Here is a 19945-nt window from a genome sequence, read left to right on the forward strand (position 1 = left end):
AAATTCTGTTGTAGTCTATCTCTATCAGCCTGCAAAAAACTATCTTGATGCTCAATCTTAGTAGATGAAGCAATGCCCCCTTTAAGAAGTTATCTGGTAGTTTCAGAACTGATATTCCAAGAAACACCTGCGCTTATAATTTGCAAAAGTGGTTTTACAGATGAACTCCTGTAAATACTGGGGTGAGTCAGAATGGACATTCTCACATATAACACATAAAATAAATGTCCATGTCAGCCTCATTCTAACGACATAAAACGTTTTGGTTTAGGTGCAGTTGGTGCCTCAGCAAAAGATCTGAGGCAAAAAAACAGATAACAGCCCACCGCCATAGACAGTATTAAAGATGAATGCAATTCTTCTGGTTCTAAAATGCCTTCTAGTTTTATAGAAGTCTATAGAAAAACAACCCTCAGCCCCAGCACCCTCTGGAGAGGAGGCAGAGTTTGCTCTCCAGTGATTTTACCCCTTGGAATGATCAGCTCCACCTAATCCTTTAAAGCTCTGGATGTTCTTGGGTTGACATGCATCTGCAACACTGCATGGATGTTGCGGACTGTGCCCTTCAAACTGGGGTGGGTGTCCCCCTACCCATAAATTGGCTTTTGGAGGTGTATTTCAGATTTAGGGATATCACACTCGGCTCCCTTGGGAAGTGCAGACTACTGGAGAGAAGAGTCCATCTTTGAGATCAACCTCAGATTCTGGACGAACAATGTGGTTTCCTTCTTGGTCATGGAACACCGGACCTCTCTTGAGGATATTTGAGGGTGCATGGGTGTTTACAAAACTTTCTACATGTCTTCCTTGGACTTGTAGGGGGTGTTTGAGGATTATAAAGTATTGGGCAGTAAGTTACTTCGCCAGGGCTTTTGTTCATAAGTTTTTGGACTGCATAGGCTAATGTACTGAGTATATAATAGGGTACTGGTTTTGGTAGCCTGAGTCTTTGAATTTTGGAGTGATGTTGTTCTTCTGACAATGTGGTTCTTCACTGAACAATGACCTTCAGCTTGTACTAGGGCAATGTGCAGCCAAATGCAAAGCAGCTGGAGGAACATTTTGCACTTCCAAGTCTGACCTCATGGTTCACAGTTGGAAAGGAGCAGAGTTTTGAGTAATTCATGTATATCACAAGTGAGGGAAGAAGGGGGCAGAAGATTGGCAGATATTGTTGACAGATATTATTCAGATATTGTAGCAGACTGGCATGATTAAGAGAGACCTGAACCTGAAAGCAAAGCTGTTGATTTACTATAGTCTTCTGTTGGAAGACTCACTCACCTACGGCCACGAGCTGCTGATAGTGACTTAAAGAATGAGATGTTGGATACAAGTTGTGGAAACAATCATCCTCCAAATTGTGTTGGGGTTCTCCACTAGAGTGAGAAGGACTCTCATATTGAAAAGACCCAGTTAAGGTGGTTTAGGCATCTGATCAGGTAGACTCTGTGAGGTGTTGTAGGCATATCCAAATTAGTGGAGACCCTGGGAAAGACACACCGGAGAGATCATGCGTCTCAGCTAGCTTGGTAACACCTCACTCTCTGCCCAGAGGAACTGGTGGAGGTCACTGGCCTCCTGCCAGTGACCTCCACCAGTTCCTCTGGGCAGCTCTGGGCATCTTGCTGTCCATGCAATCCAGACCTAGATAAGCAGCGGAAACAAACTGATGGATGGATCTATTGCTCTGTGATCTAATTGGACGCTTTCTGGATTACCTTTTTTTTTCTTCAGGAAGATGAGTTTGTGTCAGGCACAAGTTTCATTGCCAAGTTAAGGACTTGGGGTGGAAAAACAAGAATGTTACAGTGAAGGAAACTCATTGAGAGAGCGAACTGATGAAACATTAGAGCGACAGATAACCAACAAAGAGGACCATGGAGTTGGCTTAGAAGCACAAGGTTACACAGTCATGCACAGAAACATTGATGAATGATGACCACAGTTGGTAGTGGAGTTCAGATGTGAACTGGAAGAATCCCAGTGGATCAAGGGCTTAAGTATTTGCAGTGACAGCAGTTCATGCAAGGCTAAAGGCCTGCACTAAAACGACACACAAGGCTGCACTTGTGGCAGTATGCTGCTACAAGGAAAGAATAAAAAATCCCAGAAAACTCACTGCATAATTTTCTTCCTGAGGTTTCTTCCTGCTAAAATTGAGTTTTTCCTTCCCACTGTCACCAAGTGCTTGCTCATAGGTGGTCATTTGAATGTTGGTGTTTTCTCTGTATTATTGTCTTTACTTTACAATAGAAAGCACCTGTTATTGTGATTTGACACTATTTAAATAAAATTGAATTGAATTGAATAATGGTTGTTACACCAGCATCTTTCTTTGTTTCTTTCTCTGTTGTAATCATGAGGTTAATGTTGGAAATTCACATTGTAGCAGACTATTGACGTTATAGAACAATCTACCAGCTATTATCTGTATGTGATTGGCCAGCATCAGTCTAGGTTCGTTGAGGTTGTGTTGCGTTGAAACAAAAGTTGAGTTGGGTTCCACTTATTTTGCCAGATGACCAGTTTTTGTTGGAACTTTCTGAACGGACCCACCCGTTGGATGGACAGACTGACAGGATTCAAAGGAACAACAGTGCGGGACACAAGCCAGAATTCAGTCTAATTCCAAAATGTAAGTAAGCCAAGAACCAAAAGAAACCAACAACCTTCCAATCTTCACTGATGGAAAGTTTATTTACGTAAGCACTGCTATTTGTACTTTCATTTAATTTGTTTCTCAGTTTGAGTTTTGGCTTTATGGCCATTTCAAGGAAAAAGATTCAGGGCCCATGACATGTATCAGGGATAAAAACTGTTAGTAATGCATTAAAGTCATTCACATTTTTAAAAATATAAAGTCAACAAATAAAACCTTAGATTGGGAATCTCTGACAATACAGTAAACAATAGCTCCCTCTCTACCACTCAGAGACATAACCCCCCCCCCAATAATACATAGGTGTTAATGCTAACCTAAAACTGTCACATCCCTCTTCTTAATTAGTACCCTTGCTTAAGTAGTACACCAAATAGCTACTTTTTCTCATGTAAAGATATGAGTATTTCTTCCACTGCTGCCTGAAGTACTTTTCAACCAGGCGTCAAACTCTCTGAACTTCACCATTTACTGAAACCTGGCAGCAAGAAGCCAGGAGATGCTTCCAGGATTTTAAAGCACTCCAGAGGCTGATCTAAGCCTCAGTGTATCTTACAGTGTGTTAGATCTCAGGAGACCACGAGAGGGCCCGTCCATCACAGTCAGAGAGTTTACTGAGAGCTGACATAAGGGCAACATTTCACTCTGACAGTCCAGGACAAATGCCAGCTTTTACTGGACTGCTTCAGGTAGCCACAACACATCTATTGTTAAAATATGGCGTGAAGGCCGCTGCTCTTTACCAAGAAGAAAAAAGTTTTGATTTTGATGCCGGTGGTCTCTTACAGTTTGTTTACATCAGCTTGGCATGCACGAAGGCTAATTTATGAGGCTAGCACACTGTTGTCGCTATTCCTTGCAGGGCAGTGTGAGTCTTTAGATAATGCCAGCAGCAGCAGGACTGTCAAGACCCAAAGATGTGCACACTTCTGATGATGACCAGTTCTCTTATTTAACAGCTTTGAACAGGTTTGTTTGTGTCAGAACATAGTGGTGACATTACTCCGGCATCGAATTTCAATATCGTTAATGCAAAAGTTGTTAGGAGAACCCACTTAATTTGAAATCACATCAATAGAACTGTTTTGTCCAGGATTTAAAGCAGCAGGAGGTTAAAGGATAGAGACAGACTCCCAGGGCTTCTGAGTTATTCAGACAGGCCTGCTGGCTCAAGATTAGCTGGCTTTGACGTTAGTAACATTTAGAGACTACCAGAATACTTGCACTACACATAAAAATCAAAGTTCAGTCTCTAATGGGGCGAAAAGATGAAAAACCTTATAAACATCACCATTTTCCAGCTGCTTCTGAGTCTGACTTGTCAAGGGATAAGCATTTCTTGCTAATGATTTTGTCAACATTACACTTACACAATCAGATGCTCATTATACACCCCGGCACATGCTTCAAGTCTGTGTCAGTAGTTTCTCTATCAGCGGCTGTGATAACGAGGACTGATCAGTGAGTCACAATTGTACTGAAGCATCGCACGGCAATGTGTCACCAAGTGTACACAGACTTGTTTGGACTTCTGGGATGTAGAGGTAGTCTGTCTTGAGTTCACTTGCTTGTCTGTGACTGTATGTTTACATCTGTTACATCCTGTTGATCATCTTTGCATTCTTCTTTTGAATGGTGGCATGCTTTCATATTCATTCATTTTACAGGCTTGTAATCCAAAGTTCACCAGGCGTGGGCGTCTAAGTAAAGTTATTATCATTATACTTGAGTATATGGTGAAACATTTTAGCTTCCTTTATCTGTTCAATAGTTAAGAATCAAAAACTTTTGGGGGTTTTGCAACAGGAGCAGCTAAAAGTACATTTTTAATTCAAAATACAAACCCGTTAATTAACTGATGTTAATGTTACAAGCTAAGGAATGGCGACATGTCTAAGATGGACCCCGTCTCTCACCCTACTGCAGCTGGGTGAAGCTCCAGCCTCTCTGTGATCCTGATAGGATAAGCAGAAGAAAATGGATGGATATGACAAAACCCTCACAGAGAAACTTGAAAAAGCTCGTATGCGACTGCAAACAAAACGGTGTCAAACCTGAGAATTTGCTGAGCGTGTCAGGAAAGCGTGCAAGACCTCTGTTGTCTGCTTTTCTCTGCCTGAGGCGACATTAGCTGCGAGAAACACAGCACACAGGAAACTGAGCCTGAACTGTTGGTGGTCAAATTGCATTGTGGGTAGGTGCTCGAGCTTTGGGAACACACACACAAACCCTCTCCCAAACAAACACAGCGTAGAGCGCGACTGTGTCTTCCCACAAAGTCACTTTTGCATTCTAAGTCTTTTGCTGTGGTTTTGTCCATTATTGCTTCTACAGACAGAGCTGCGTTTTTCAATTATTGACACCGACTCTCATGCAGACATATCAGCAGAAGCCGGCAGGTACAAATATATGGGGGTTTAATATTTCATACACAGGCTGTATATGGGTTATTGTTACTGTTTATGCAGCAATACTAGTCTCTGTCTGAGCCCCTTGTTGTCTGCTGGGTTTGCATAGACTGGGAGTACTGGGGGTGACCACCATGCTGGACTCTTACCTCCCAGTGTGTGTGTCTGTAATACAGAATGCCTGGGACTTAACCGCATTTTTTTTATACGCTTGTGACTAACAGGAGCCAGATGTAGCTGCCTATAGGGAACTTACCATCGAAACAGCCATTTATTTCACTTTTCACTCTTTGTAATGAGAGGGGCATGTAAGCATGTATGCTTCGTGAAAACAGCTTATAAGCCACAACAGCATTTGCTATACTCTTCTTCTTAAGTAGCAGGGTTAGTATAGCTTTTTCCGTTTTGTAGAAGCACTAAATATGGGATGCATTTCATTTAGAAGACAGGGTGTGAGTGTGACCAGAGAAACATGATTTCATTGTATAAAGATGACTGAGGGTTCAGGGTGTCAGAGAACTCGCAGTCCTCTGGACATCCAACCTGGCCCTGAGCTTCACGAGGTGAAGCAAGAGCTGAATGCACATAGGCAGATTACTGCCTTCGTCAGCTCAGTAGGAATAAGTATTTACTTGAATCATGAACACGACCCCACCACAACTTTCATGCTCTTTTTTATTGAACATATATTAGCACAAAAAAATGTGCACAAAGCATAAAAAGCAGGGATTGGGAAAGAAGGGAGAGTGTTAATTGAAAGCGAATGTGTCTGTTCTGGCTGCTGGTCAGAGATGGGCTGGGGTCCCAGTTGGCTTCCACTTCAAAGGCCCAACCCGCCTGTCTTGAGCACACCTGCAGCCGGTTAAACCCTGCTCTCATCACTCAGGGCGTGGAGGGACCTCTCCTACAACTCAGAGCCCTCGCCACATATCCGTGTGCCAAAGGGCCATGATGGCCTCCACTCAAGAATTCAACCTAAAATACCAGGCAACCTGTACAACCTTCAACACAAAAATGAAAACCAATCACACATTTTGATGGATCACAGAAAATTCACAGAGACTCCATCACAGGTCACAAAGAGCTCATTAAGGAGTTAAATCCAGAGAAGGGAACACATTCATGTGTTTTATTCTGTTTAATTATCAATTTTAAAGAAACGAATGTCCAGAACATTCATATTGTGACTTTTTTCAACATGAGTATAAAAATACCTCACCGTCAAGAACAATTGAAAGGAGAAGAGGAAAACGCTAGCTTGCATGTACATATTCAAATATTTTGAAATACTACATATTACATGCATGGATTATGTACACATTCATGCTCTATTAAGAACATTGATTCCTGTATGTACTGTGGTGTGAGTTGGGGGATTAAACTCTCTAGGATCCATTTTTTAAAACTGGTCTGAGCAGAATGAACGGCTCTTAATTCATCATGGAATCTGCTGGAATGACCTCGAAAAGCACAACTGATGTAGCACACACCAACTCCCCTCAGCTTATAGCTTTCTACGTGTAGAAGGAGTTTTTAAGGTAAGACTTATGAGACTAAAACACCAGGGAGGCTTAGTGAACCTAATCCAGATCAGAGTTACTTGTTATATACAGTAATCAAGGCAGAAATATGCACATGATTACCTCCATTCAGGTTTTTCCCCCTTTTCTCAGACGAAGCAACAGCTTTAAATATGACAGAGACGAGTAATGAAACTCATGCCATGAAGCTCCCTGTGCACAGTTTTTGTGCTGATGTTGATGCCACAGGAGGTTTGGAAATGTATACAGTCTGCTCTGCAGCTGAGCTGCTGTGGTTAATAACTGTTTCTATTCGCCAATAAGACCACTTACAGCTGATCATGGAATTTCTAGACTTGTATTACGTGGTATTCCACTACCACGCTCAAATCCAGCTCTTTAGAACAAATCTTTCCCCAGTGTTTGTAAAGGCAGAGTATCGTTATTTCATGAAGTTCTTAAATTAAATGGCAGGAACAGAATGATATTAAATGTCACTTTCAGTCATGATTCTTTTCAACTTGTGAATTTGCTGTAGGTCTAATACAGCTCTCATTTAATCTGTATTTTCACTTTATACCAAAGTATGAGAGAAATAGTCATCTTAGACACCCATTAACCAGTGAATGGCTCTTTCTTTCAGTCTTAGCCAGAGCTAGGAGTGATATACAGTTCAATCTACAATCACCCATTCAGACAAATCATGCAAAATTTCCCAACATTGGTTATATCAAAGGCAGTGCAATAAGAAAAACGCTGCACACAAAACACAATGGAAATAGGAGAAACGACAACGGAAACACCAGAAACACTTCCCTTGTGCTTTTGGAAATCTGTTTTTCCCTATTTCCGTTGTGTTTTGTGTGCTTTTGCAGCGTTTTTCTTATTCCTGGTGTTTCCTTAAGTTGCAGTCTGTTTGGCCTCTCTGGGCCACCGTATATCCACCTGTTGCTGCTGAATACTGTCTTGAGATGGTGTAGTCCCAAAAGGACTTGACAGAGAGGCTTAACAGAACTTGAACAGCTTTAGAGCTCGAGCTCAGGAAATAAAATAAAAAATGACAAGAAAAGCCACCTAAACTGAAAACTAGAACTGATGACATAACAGAGCAAACAGGGCACAATCGAGGAGGCAATGACGACGAGATGACAACAGAGGAAAACTTAAATACACAGCATAATGAGAGGATGGACACGAACAGGGGAACAGACATGAAAGCAAGCAGGTTTTTAAAACTATATTATCATGAATGCTTTACTGATAGTTTAGGGTGAAGTAATAGTTATCATCAATATCAGTTGTCATGATTCCACTAATAGATGTATTAGAAAAAAGGGAATATTCAGAAAGTGTTATTGCAGAAACCATGTTTTATTAATTAATCAAGCTTATATGAAATGCTTATGAAAAACTGATAATTTAGCTGTCATCTGCATATCCCTACAATCATCTACCCGTACACAACTATGCAAAAGCCTTATTACAACGTACCTGGGTTTTCCTTTTTTTGGACCCAGAATGGCAGATTTCTTAAACTTCAAAATAATAAATGAAAATCACAAACTGCTACATTCTTCTTTCAGTAACAATATCCACTGCACAAGTGTTCAATTCACTGATTCACTCTTCATTGTGCTACCTCAGCCAGCCACCATGTGACCAGCTGCCTATGACCTGCAGCGTACGTCACGCAGACAGTTTCTCACTAAAACAGGAAACTACTCAGCACAAAGTCAGAGTCACTCAGATGGAACAAGGACTCTGTGTGTGCTGTAAAGCTGGCCAACATTTATTAAGGTAAATTTCAAATGAGATCATTTTCAAACATCTGACTCTTTAAAAAGTAAACGTTGCGAATAGAAACGCGGTATCTAGGCAGCAAGTTGATCGCTGTGTGTTTTTCTGTGCGTATCAGTCTTTGCATTGCCCGGGGCATACCTGTTTTTTCCAAAGAAGGGCCTGAGATGTATTAAACATCAAAGAGGCCATGCAGACCTGGGCATCTCTTTGATGTCATCTGTGTCACCTGCTCTCTTTTCTGTACATGTTTATGTGAGTGCATGCTTCGGACCTGTTTAGCATGACGGCATCCTCCAGCGACCCAGCAAACGTTCTATTATAGAGTTATCACAAGCACATCTATGGACACTTACGAGTGTTCATGGCAGCTATAAAATCTATTAATGACAGGCTGTCCTGAGGATAAAGAAGGAAAAGCTCACAAGTATACAAGTATGCAGAGCTTAGGGGCCAACCATGATGTAACACAAGGGTGCACAGAGTAGCAGTTACGGATATGTGCGTGCATGCAAAGTTTTTACACCCGTGCAAACACAATTTTTCTCTCAATGGACATGTCTAATATTGCACAGTTTGCACCAAGGGGTGAAGTGGTTCAAAATAAGTTCTGACACCTTCCTTGAGCGCTGGCCAGACATTTCAGAAGCTTCTGGAGTTCCAGTAAAGCTGTGTTTGTTCAAGGTACTTCATCTTTGTCCACAGATCTAAATTTACAAGACTCAGATCTAGTTCTCCGGGTGGCTTGCATGCATGTGTGCCAACGTGCACACACACTTTGTGATTTGTCCGTCCCTTTAGGACTGTATATTTTTAGAGTGTGGGTAGTATTCTGACCTTTCATTAGATCTATACATAATGCTAAAGGATTTCAGGATGATTGTTGTTTACTCAGGTAACTAGGCTAGTTCATCTTATCACCATGCCTACTTTACATTACTTTACTTTACAAGAAATTAAGACAAGTTCCAGTAAAATAATCTAAAATGATCAGTATTATGATTATAAACAGAAGCTTCATGCACTCTGAGCTGAACAATATGGTCCATTTGAATAAAACTCAGCCTATAGAGCGACAACTCAGCCAATGGAGAGGCTACGATGTCCTGTTGACAGGATCCAATAGCAAGTTGCGTGAGATGGTGATTGTTCAAAAGCTATGCTAGAAGAGGAAAGAGGATCACTGTGTAGTTCACAGTTCAATTGTCTGTAATAAATGAAACAACAGAAGTACATGTTGAGTTCCCCAAAGGTCATGGATATTCTTTTCTAACTCTTTTCCGTGAAGCATGGACGATGCTCTCTGGATGGGTTATAACGTATTCAAAGTGCTTTATGAGAAGGCAAACAAGGAAATTGTCTATAAACGCATCAGCGAGTGCCGTTATGCGTCTGTACAAATTTTACTGGGAGCAAAGGAGGAAGTGAGGTGACGTTCTTGTGTGGAGAAGAGGCTGGCGTGCGTGAATGGATCAACAAACAGAGAAGACTGCTGCTTGTTCCTCATTTCAATTTAACAGTCAACATGACGATGGTTAATCCCTAACTTTATCCAAGTATTTATTACTGTAGCCATGAAGATAACGGCCTCCAAACCTTAGTGAAGACGTCATTTTAACCCAAATCAGATGTCTTCAAAATCAAATTCAAACTATGCTCTTTAACAACACTTGATTAGGCTGCTTTTGTGCCTAAACCCAACCAAACCCTGAAAATCACAAAACGGATTCATTCCAAATACTGTAACACGTGTGTAACGCGCAGACAACAAAGATGTCTAATCAAAAAACTTATCTAGACAAGATGATTAAAAAATTGGACTTGTAGCAAATGAGTCACTTCACTGTTTCGAATGGAGTTCTTGGTATCAGTCTGGAAGATGTCTCAGCTTTTCCGTACGTCTTTGTCTCTCTTCCACCTGTCCCATCCGAATGGGAATCTGCCAAGCCTGACGACAGGCTGTTCTCCCTCCTGCAGCCTGCCAGGGGATGGGAATACACGCTGAGCTCATCCCTGGGCTGCCTGGCTGGTGGCATCCAACAACATACCTCTTCCAGCTTCACTGCATGCCTCTAGGTCTCCCATTCGAGCCAGTCCTTTTTCCAGCAGCAACTTTTCCATCAGAAATTAATCCCAAGCAATTACAATTTATCGAAATATAATTTAACTAGATTAGTCCCAACCTTCAGCCTCTGTAAATCTCACCTTTATCCCCCTTTCACCTCAGCGTTTAAACAAAGCAACCCCCCTTCAGTACTTCTCTTCTGAGGAGATGGTTGCCAGATTGGACCCCGTACATCAGGGCAAACTTTTCTTCCAACTGACAAGGAGGCACTTGACTCTGTTATTGTTTATGAAGAGAAAGCTGGGGTCAAGTTCACAGGCTGGGAGAGGGAAAGAGAGGGAGAAAGTCTGTTCCAGCTCCAGCCCCAGGAGGGAAAGCATAACTCAGCCGTGTTTGTGCTTCCCTAATACCTTTTGATTTTGCAGAAAATTGTGAGCTAAACTGCAGTGCACAAATATTCTCCAGAGCTTAGCTTCTTTGCCTCACCTCGCGGCCTCTCGCAAACCTGTACCCACTCTGCCCTGTCTGGTCGTGCATGTGCTTCTCTCTGAAAACAAAGACAGTAGCTGCCTGTCTGGCCAGCTCTAAGCAGAAATACAAATGTCTACAAAAGTAGCTTAGCTTTAACACCAGCTTTGGCATAAACACGGGGAACTGTTTTCTCAAGCTTTTGAAGAAGTAACACTTTGCAGCAGCTATTGCTAATTCTAATAGTTTCAATTCCGACAGGGATTTTTCCCGATTTGTTTACGCGTTTGCTAGAATTAATGGGGTCAGCTGAAGCAACTGCGGTATTCCTATTTTCCAACGTCAGAGGCCTACAAATGTTCAGCTCCGGCTGATGAAAACTGAATTTGTGCATGTCAAAAAGTCAAGAAGTGGTTCTTGAGCTTGTGAAAGATCTCTGGATGCTTCCGAGGTCTTTTTATCTGTCAGGAGTGATTTGAGAGGATGACAGGACAACGGCCAAAACCTGAAGACAACACGAACGCACAAACAAACATGGGGATGAAGGTGAGAGTGGTAAACTCCAGACACAGTGTGTGTGTGTGTGTGTGTGTGTGTGTGTGTGTGTGTGTGTGTGTGTGTGTGTGTGTGTGTGTGTGTGTGTGTGTGTATCCAGCGCTGCCTCAGCACTCTCTGACTTACACATGTGGTTCGTATTTAAGCCGTAGTGCTGTTCCACTGGACGATTTGGCTCTGTTCTTCTAATCGCACATTCCCTGTTTTTCTCCTTCTGCTCGGCTTTAAGTGGAGCAGATTTCATAAATATTTAGGCGTAATATAATAATATGTATAATGACTTCTCTCACTGAACTACTTTATTTATTTATCAGCCTACAAATCATTGTAATTTATAACAATATCTGATAAACGTTTTTCTGGGCTGGAGGTTTATTTTAGTCTCTTTTATGATCGATCTTTCAAATGAAGTTTTTGAAAAGGGCAGGAACAGCATAATAAGCAACAGGATACAGAAGAAACAGCACAATACTGGGTCACTAAAATTATTAATGACTGGCACACAATATGTGTGTTTTTTTTTAAATATATAGAAAAACATTTAAAAAAATAGTCTTTAAAATCGAAAACTCCTTTAATAAAAAGTAAAATATTTTTAGGATTGAATTATCTGATTTTACAGGGTTGTAAAACAAATCATTAGTTATAATCATTTCTGTCTGTGGTTACGGATCAACGGCGCACAATAGGACCCTCTCCACCTCAGCATCATCACCACCCCTCCACCCAACACGTACGCACACACACGCGCGCACCTTTCTCCATCCTTTTTAATATCTCTTTCCTCGTCAAACTCTGTAACCCCTTCTTCTGCCCAATGAGCGAGAGGAGCTATCAGCGCGAACCCTCCCTCATGTCTCTCTCTCTTTCTCTCTCTCCCCCCTCTCTCTCAGCTCGGACACTGTCCACCGTGCACTAATAAAGGAGAGATCCGGTGCTAGCATCCGACCCAGCACACAGCCGACAGAACCGCAGTCTCTCGTCTGAAAACACTTGGCTCCAGCGCTGATTCGGACCCTACTTTTGCCCCTGAACCAAGTTAAAAACAAAACAAACAAACAAAACGAAAACAAGGATAAGTGTTTGTGCGGGAACTAACTACCGACACTTGTTGCTCGCCTCTCCAGGTAAACCTCCAGTTGGCATCCAGAAGCTCTCAGTGGAGAGTCTGGTGCGCACATGGCACCGACAACGCGCTCCTCTCTTTGCTGACAGCCGCGCTCCATGAAGCCAAACATTGGATAATGAGGCCTCCCTGCTGCACGGCTACTCTCACACCTCACAATATCAAGTGAAGTTTGGAGTTTCTTCTGAGATTAGATTTTTTTTTTGTGGTCTTTTTTGGTACATTTGGGCTAAAAAAAAAAAAAAAAAAGTGAGGAAAAGTCATGTTGGGGTTAAACAGGATTCCCAGTCTCCGTGCAGCTCAGATTCAGCGCTGTGGTTCGCCGGCGGGAGCTAGACTCTCACCCCGATCTTCTTCATGCCAGAACGCCGGTGCCAGTTCGAGGATTTATTGCGCGTGTCTGTTGTTGCTGCTGCTTGTGACGCCTCGGGTGGACTCCTCATGGTGGTGAGTCTGCATCCATCACACATACTGGCCTACCTGCTACACTGATTTATTTACTACATCATCATCATTATTACGCTAATGATAATTCAGCATAACGATTTTAAATAATACAAATGCCCACAAAATATAACGGATTATTCTAACGAAACTGAAGCTTTAACTCAGCTCTATTTTCTTTCCCTAGAAAACTGTTCAGGGATCCAAAGCGAGATCAACTGTAACTTATGAAGATTATTTTAATCGCTTTTTTTCCGAAAGCAAAAAAGAAACAAAAAACCCAAAAACCTTCATTCCAGCTAATTTTCCAGCAGCGAACAGAAAAGGCGGTTATGAGGGTTTGGATCAGTTAATTTATTATCGCGGACGCACTGCACAGCTGACAGTGCTTCTCTCATCGGAACTGATGGCAACATTTTAATACTCTCTTTTTCCCTTTCTTTTCTTTTTTTGTTTAGAAAATTTTATGCAGAATCTAAATGTGCTGGGTTGTAATAGTCGCATATCTGCCACCACAGATTGCGCTCACGACTGATTTTACGAGGTAGTGAGTGTAAAGAAAAACTCTTAATGCGCTTTTCTGTCATCGTCCAATTTAATTCCAACTGACTCGAAAATGAGCAAAGAGCACGACAGGACGTTAAAGTAAGAAAAAGAAAATCGTATGAGTTCATGAGTAAGATTCAAACTTCTAAAATGCCTTTTCTTCGTGTCGGTGTGCTGGAATAATAATAGAGCGATAAACGTAATTTATGTCGGCGCTGTTGGCTGAGCGCGTGTTCGGCTCAGCTGGAGCCCGCATTGGACGAGGCACAGCAGTCATTAATTCACCAGGTACCACTCACAAACACACATGACTTCACTAAAACACCACCCAAACCAGCCGCGCGGAGCGTAGGCGAACGGGTTAAAAAATATCTCAGTGCCTGCGCACTAACATAAGTAAAAATGTCCATGCCTGTGAGTGTGTTTACAGGAGAAGTGTCTGTGTGTGGGCAGGCGTAGCGATGATGGAATGCCTAATAGTTTGAGTAGATTGAAAGCAGTTATGGGTAGAGGCTTTGACTTGGCATTACTGACTTTGGGTGGGATTCAGTGTGTAGGAGATATACTGCTTCCTCTAACTGTTCCTTATATTTATTCATAGATTTATTTGTTTGTTTGTTTTTGGTGGATGGCTGCTGAGTGGTGACATGGACAGATCAGGAGCTGTACCACCTTAGGGTGGGAGCAAAAACGTTACGGGCTGTTGTAGCCACTTCAGAAATGAGCAAAATAATATGTTCGATTTAATAAAATTGCTGTATATGTTCATCCGAAATGAAGACTTTGCTGTATTAATTGGGAGGGGACGATAAAACAGAGATGTGAGTGTGTGTTGCTGACATTCATCCTTTGTGCGTGCCTCTATCAGAAGTTTAACTTGGGTTCCTTATATGTAACAGAAAAGAAAAGTAATTTCATATTTACTTGGTCTGTTTTCTTTTTCTTTTGCATTAGTTACAAGTTCTGTCTGTGTCATTTAAAATCAGAGCCCAGCTCGGTGTCACCATGTCTCCCAGTCGTCTTCCTCTGGTGACCCACAGTGCAGCAAGTTGTTTTAGACCTGTGGATAATGATTTACTATCCTATAAAATCCACAAGTCCTCCTTACTCTCAGAAAGAGGGCGAGAGCGAAGAGAGAAAATTAAGTGTGAATTGCTGCTCTGGCACTTTCCTTTGATGAGCACTCTGTTCTTTTTTCCCTCCCCTCTAATCCCTCTCTGGGGAGTGTAGAGTCTCCAGTCTCCATCCTCTTGCCCGGCCTCATAAAACATGGCCACACAGCTACAGGCTCCCTGGCCTCTCCTCACTGAACCGCCAAAGCCTTGTGACTACGAAGCTGCAAGAGGTCTCGCGCTCACGCACACACACCGAGAGGCCTATCACAATTAGAGTTTATTCTGGGCAATCTCAATGCACCATTTATCTTGATAGGACATTGTAAAAGTCTGTTTTATTATGGCGAGGGAGAGAGACTGCAAGAGGCATGCAGGGGAACAGTGAGCAAGATGAGAGCAATCAGGCAGAGGACAGAGAGGAATAAAGTGAGTAAATGGGTTCTTAGTTTGACAGGGTTATTGGAGGCCCCAGACGTCCTGCTCTGATTTGTGACAGCATGATTTCAACTATGTCTTTGGGAAACATTTAAACACACGTACACACACAGGTCTTGTGGGGAGAGGTTAAGTGCTTATTTATTTGGAGAGCGGAGTAAATGGTTTCCACTCCCCTCCTACTCGCAAACCTTAAACTGTTAAGTGTAGTGAACTCTGACTTACAGAGGACTGGAACTGCTGCTCACCACCTATAGGTGCGTTTTTCCACTTGTGCCTACATGTTCTCATAAGGGCACCAGGGTTTAGCAATCAGTTACAATATATAATCAATCGCTCTTGCCTGCTGATTTTTGAGTACGCATGGCCAGGGGATGGTGGATTCAGTTTGAAATAGCTCTAAATGTGTTTGTTTGTTTATCGTAGGTATATCGGCGCACTCGGTGCCCGTGTAATCTGTGACAACATCCCCGGCCTGGTGAACAAGCAGCGGCAGCTTTGCCAACGCCACCCTGACATCATGCAGGCAATTGGGGAGGGAACCAAAGAGTGGATCAGAGAGTGCCAGCACCAGTTCAGACACCATCGATGGAACTGCAGCACACTGGACCGTGACCACACTGTCTTTGGACGTGTCCTGCTGAGGAGTAAGTCTGCGTGTGTGTGGAAAGTAAATGTGATGCCAGAGGGAATGGAGGGTGAAGCCAAGCTCTGACTGTGACTATGGGAATCCTCATTTTCACCTTTCTCGTTCAGTTTTTCTTCCTTTTCTTTCACTTCTCTTTGTTCTCTCTTGCTTTTCCTACTTTACGTATGCTAGTACGCCGTGTTTACAGTCAGTAATGGACTGTTGTAATGCTTATGCCTCATCAATAAACACACACACACATCAAGACGTGGAATTGTCGTCATTTGGTTTTTCAGCCCCTGCCAGAAATTTCAACTTTGCTGCACAGTCATGCATACACACAGGCACAGTCCCATACATATTTTTCTAAGGCAGCGGATGTGTAATTCATCCTCTTGAAGACCTTTACAAGTGAGAACAATCACCTGGTGATTTAGCATTGAAGATTAAATGATACGTTATTCATAATTATTTTCTTTCCCAAATGCTTTCTCAGCACTAAATGACTATTGTTGCATTCTGAATGTAGCATGGGTACAGGTACAAGGAGTGTCACTGTGATGCTAATCCTTCAAATTATATGCATGGATTATGCTTTTTGTTTCACTTTGTTGCATAGAAGGAAATCCTCCATTAGCAGCTGCTCACTGTTGTGTCGGGGCGCAGGTTGCACGAAAAGATGTTTGTCTCCGCGAACTCGGTTTCTGACATCACTGACTTTCCGTGGCCTGCTACTGCTATCCCAAGCATGTGTGGGGGCTGATGATGCATGGAACAAAAAGTAGCAGATATGGAGATAAAGGCTGCATGTGTGTGTGGGGTGGAGAGGAATAAACAGTAATGTAGATGTAAATATTTAGAGAGATATTCTCACTGTCAGACAAACATCGCAGGTTTGAAAGATGACCAGCAGTGCCCTCCCCAGCCCTCTCCCACATACAACCCCGCCCCACCCCCACTGCCCCCATCTCCTCACAGACGAAATGGGACACTCCAGTGAATACAGAGCATGCAGGTTGGATCGCACAAACTCTTCAGGAGCAGGGTGAATGTGAAGTGTCCCACCCTTAGTTAGCTAAAGTGCTGGTATTTTCATTTCGTGAAACTTAATCCTTTGACACATTTTGAGAAGAAGGTCTCGCTTCACTAATGCAGCTAGGTGCTAAAAGCTTGAAATGCAAAAGCGCTTCTGATGAATGCAGTCAGCATTACTGTATCCTAGCTTCTTCCAGGTTATCAGACAAATGCAAGCATCTTTAAAAGGAGGGCGCACGCGGTGGTTCAGCTAAAGATATGAAGTGCAAATCAAACATGAACATGAGAAATAAACCTGAGCGCTTTTCTAGCCTGAGTGCGTTGGATCAAAATGCAAATGTCTCAATTACGGTTTATACTTCCAGGAGCTGAATGTTCTAAGATGATGCTCACTGAGTCCATCCAACTAATGATTTTTGGATTTCTGTTAAATGCCACTTGTTTTCTCAGGGCGAGATTGTGAAATCATTAGGGCTTTTATCTTTATCGACTTTCATGGCTAATTTCTGTTTAAATATCCTGACCTGGGCAAACTGACAGACCAAATAGCCAAGTTATTGCTTGTGAAATTCACTAGCAGCCAGTTTTAAAAATAGAGATTAACGACCTCATTTCAGTTTCACTTCAGGTTCTCCCGTTTGCTTTGAACTTTGAGCACAGAGACACCAAATAAAAATGGTTTTTATCCCGTCGATAAACTGTCTAAAAATGAAGAAGCTCCTTGCCTCTTGCTGCCATGTTTTTTGGATTGTTCATTCCCGGAGGTGCTGCAAAAAGCAACTGTGACCAAACACTATATCTAATTCTCTCTGTGTCTTTGGCCAAACAAAAGATGAGTCATATTCTAAAGAATGAAAGAGACCAGAAAAGAACAGATGAGCAGAGCAATGGTAGATAATGCTGTCATGACATCACCCTGGCGCTGATTAATGGGGTATCACTGTGTCTGTATTCAAACAATTTATGTGAGCAGAGGAGAGCCCCACAGCTAGGATTATTTCCATGATAATATTTAAACAGAGCTGGTGTATACTCTACTTCAAGCCTGATATGCCCTGTCAGCTGCACCTTCAGTGTCCTCATACCTAGGCCCTGTCATAGCATTATGTATATTTGTGTATGCATGATAACATGTGGGCTGCAAAGTCTTTGGAACTCAGAGAATCTATTGCATGGCATGATATGAGTAACTGCAGTTTCCCTATTCAGAAACGGATTATGTTATTCTAACCTCTACCCCCATCTAACCTCTGTTTCTCATTTGGCTTTTCTGCTTTTACTCTCAGGCAGCCGTGAAGCAGCATTCGTCTATGCCATCTCCTCAGCAGGAGTAGTCTACGCGCTCACTCGAGCCTGCAGCCAGGGGGAGCTGAGGACGTGCAACTGCGACCCACACAAACGCGGACGAGATAAAGACGATAGAGGAGAATTTGACTGGGGTGGCTGTAGCGATAACATCAACTACGGGATAAAATTTTCCAAAACCTTCATAGATGCCAAAGAGAGAACGGTCCGAGATGCTCGGGCACTCATGAACCTACACAACAACCGCTGTGGCAGAACAGTAAGTGTGTGACTGCTATGCATTGAGACACACTGAACATAAGGAACCCCTGATGTGGATGTTTCAAGCGTACATTTAACAACATTTAAAAGCAAACAGACACTTTCAGTTTTATATTCGCGAACTGGATAATCATCAGTGGCTTTCACAGTTACATTGTTACTGAATCTACATGTGAAAACTATGGTGGCCCTGAAAGGTTAAAAACACTGCTGATTAAGAAAACAGGAGCAAAATAGAAAAATGCTGCAAAAGCACAAATAAACATATTAAAGTTCAATAAAACACAATGGAAAAAAAATCTCAGAAAAACAACCCAAAGAGGGAACTCAGAACTTGCATGTCAGAATTCAGGAGTGACTTCACTCCCGAGTTAGCGCGTTACAGCGCTAATGGTAAATGGCCTGTATTTGTATAGAGCTTTTACTAGTCCCCCCTAGGGACCCCAAAGCACACACACATTCACACACTGGTGGAGGCAGCTACAGTTGTAGCCACAGCTGCCCTGGAGCAGACTGACAGAGGCGAGGCTGCCATATCGCGCCATCGGCCCTTCTGGCCAACACCAGTAGGCGATAGGTGAAGCGTCTTGCCCAAGGACACAACGACCGAGACTGAACGAGCCGGGGCTCGAACCGGCGACCTTCCGATTACAAGGCAAACTCCCAACTCTTGAGCCACGAGCGCCCCGTGGTAAAGTCTTAAAAGTGAAAACAGGATTTGTTTTGGTTATTAGCAGGATAGAACCAGTCATGTACAGCCAGCAATGCAGCATATTTGCTCTTTTCCACTTAAAAGCACGGCTGCAGCACCTTCATGCATAGAGCCTGGTCAGTGCTCTGTGTATGGCTTATTTAGCAACTTACAAATACACAACAGTTGCAAGTTTTAGAGTTTTAGTACTGTTTACATTCACTTGGACTGTTGGGACTTAGGGTTGGTGGGGGTGTTCCAGATTAAGATTTTGACATCTTATATAATCTGGAAGAGCACAACAACAAATCAATAATTGTATAACATTTACACACAGTCTTATTAGAGTCTAGTGAATAAAACACACGTTACCCTGCATTTCTTTTTCTCCCTCACTACTCCAAACATTCTGTCTCAGTGCGATCCTTCACGTTTTGGTTTTTGTCACTTCTGCAGCTGTTTCGTCACATTAATGTCTCTCAAAAACACTTCCATTGTGTTTTGTGTGTTTTTGCTGTTTTTTTCTTAAATTGCAGTGTGGTTGACCTCTCAGGGCCACCGTAGAAACCATCTAGGCAGAGATGAAAACGGTGTTGTCTTTAATTCTAATCCGATGTGAATCGGATTCATTACAAAATTCAGTAGAACATCTCTTTCTGGAAATGGCATCCAGCCCCATGGTAATTTGCTGATGGCAGTGACGTTGGGAAATTCAGTAAAAAACAAGCTAATTAACTCAAAATCTGAGCTAACAAAGCTAAAACTACCCACAAGACATTGGGTGTAGTAAGAGGTGCATTTAATGAGGAAATATGTCATAATTTGCATAAAAGAAAATAAAAATAAAAAATCCTGCAGTGGTGCTGCATTCTGAGAATTTGCAA

The 19945-nt window shown here is 42.4% G+C and overlaps 1 protein-coding gene across 2 annotated transcripts in view; it reads left to right on the forward strand.

Moving 5' to 3' along the window:
• LOC308408073 (protein Wnt-2b-A) overlaps positions 1 to 19945 on the forward strand; it is a 30183-nt gene that overhangs the window by 6389 nt on the left and 3849 nt on the right. Inside the window, exons 2-5 of one of the 2 annotated variants that reach the window (XM_080900146.1) lie at positions 2522 to 2638; positions 12369 to 13048; positions 15568 to 15788; positions 18091 to 18368. In XM_080900146.1, coding sequence (XP_080756272.1) covers positions 12864 to 13048; positions 15568 to 15788; positions 18091 to 18368 — 684 coding nt within the window. In that variant the 5' untranslated portion in view covers positions 2522 to 2638; positions 12369 to 12863. The remainder of the gene's footprint in view (positions 1 to 2521; positions 2639 to 12368; positions 13049 to 15567; positions 15789 to 18090; positions 18369 to 19945) is intronic. The other variant, XM_080900147.1, reaches the window with a different exon arrangement.

Source organism: Rhamphochromis sp. 'chilingali', assembly GCF_963969265.1.
Source record: "Rhamphochromis sp. 'chilingali' genome assembly, chromosome: 12".
NCBI lineage: Eukaryota > Metazoa > Chordata > Actinopteri > Cichliformes > Cichlidae > Rhamphochromis > Rhamphochromis sp. 'chilingali'.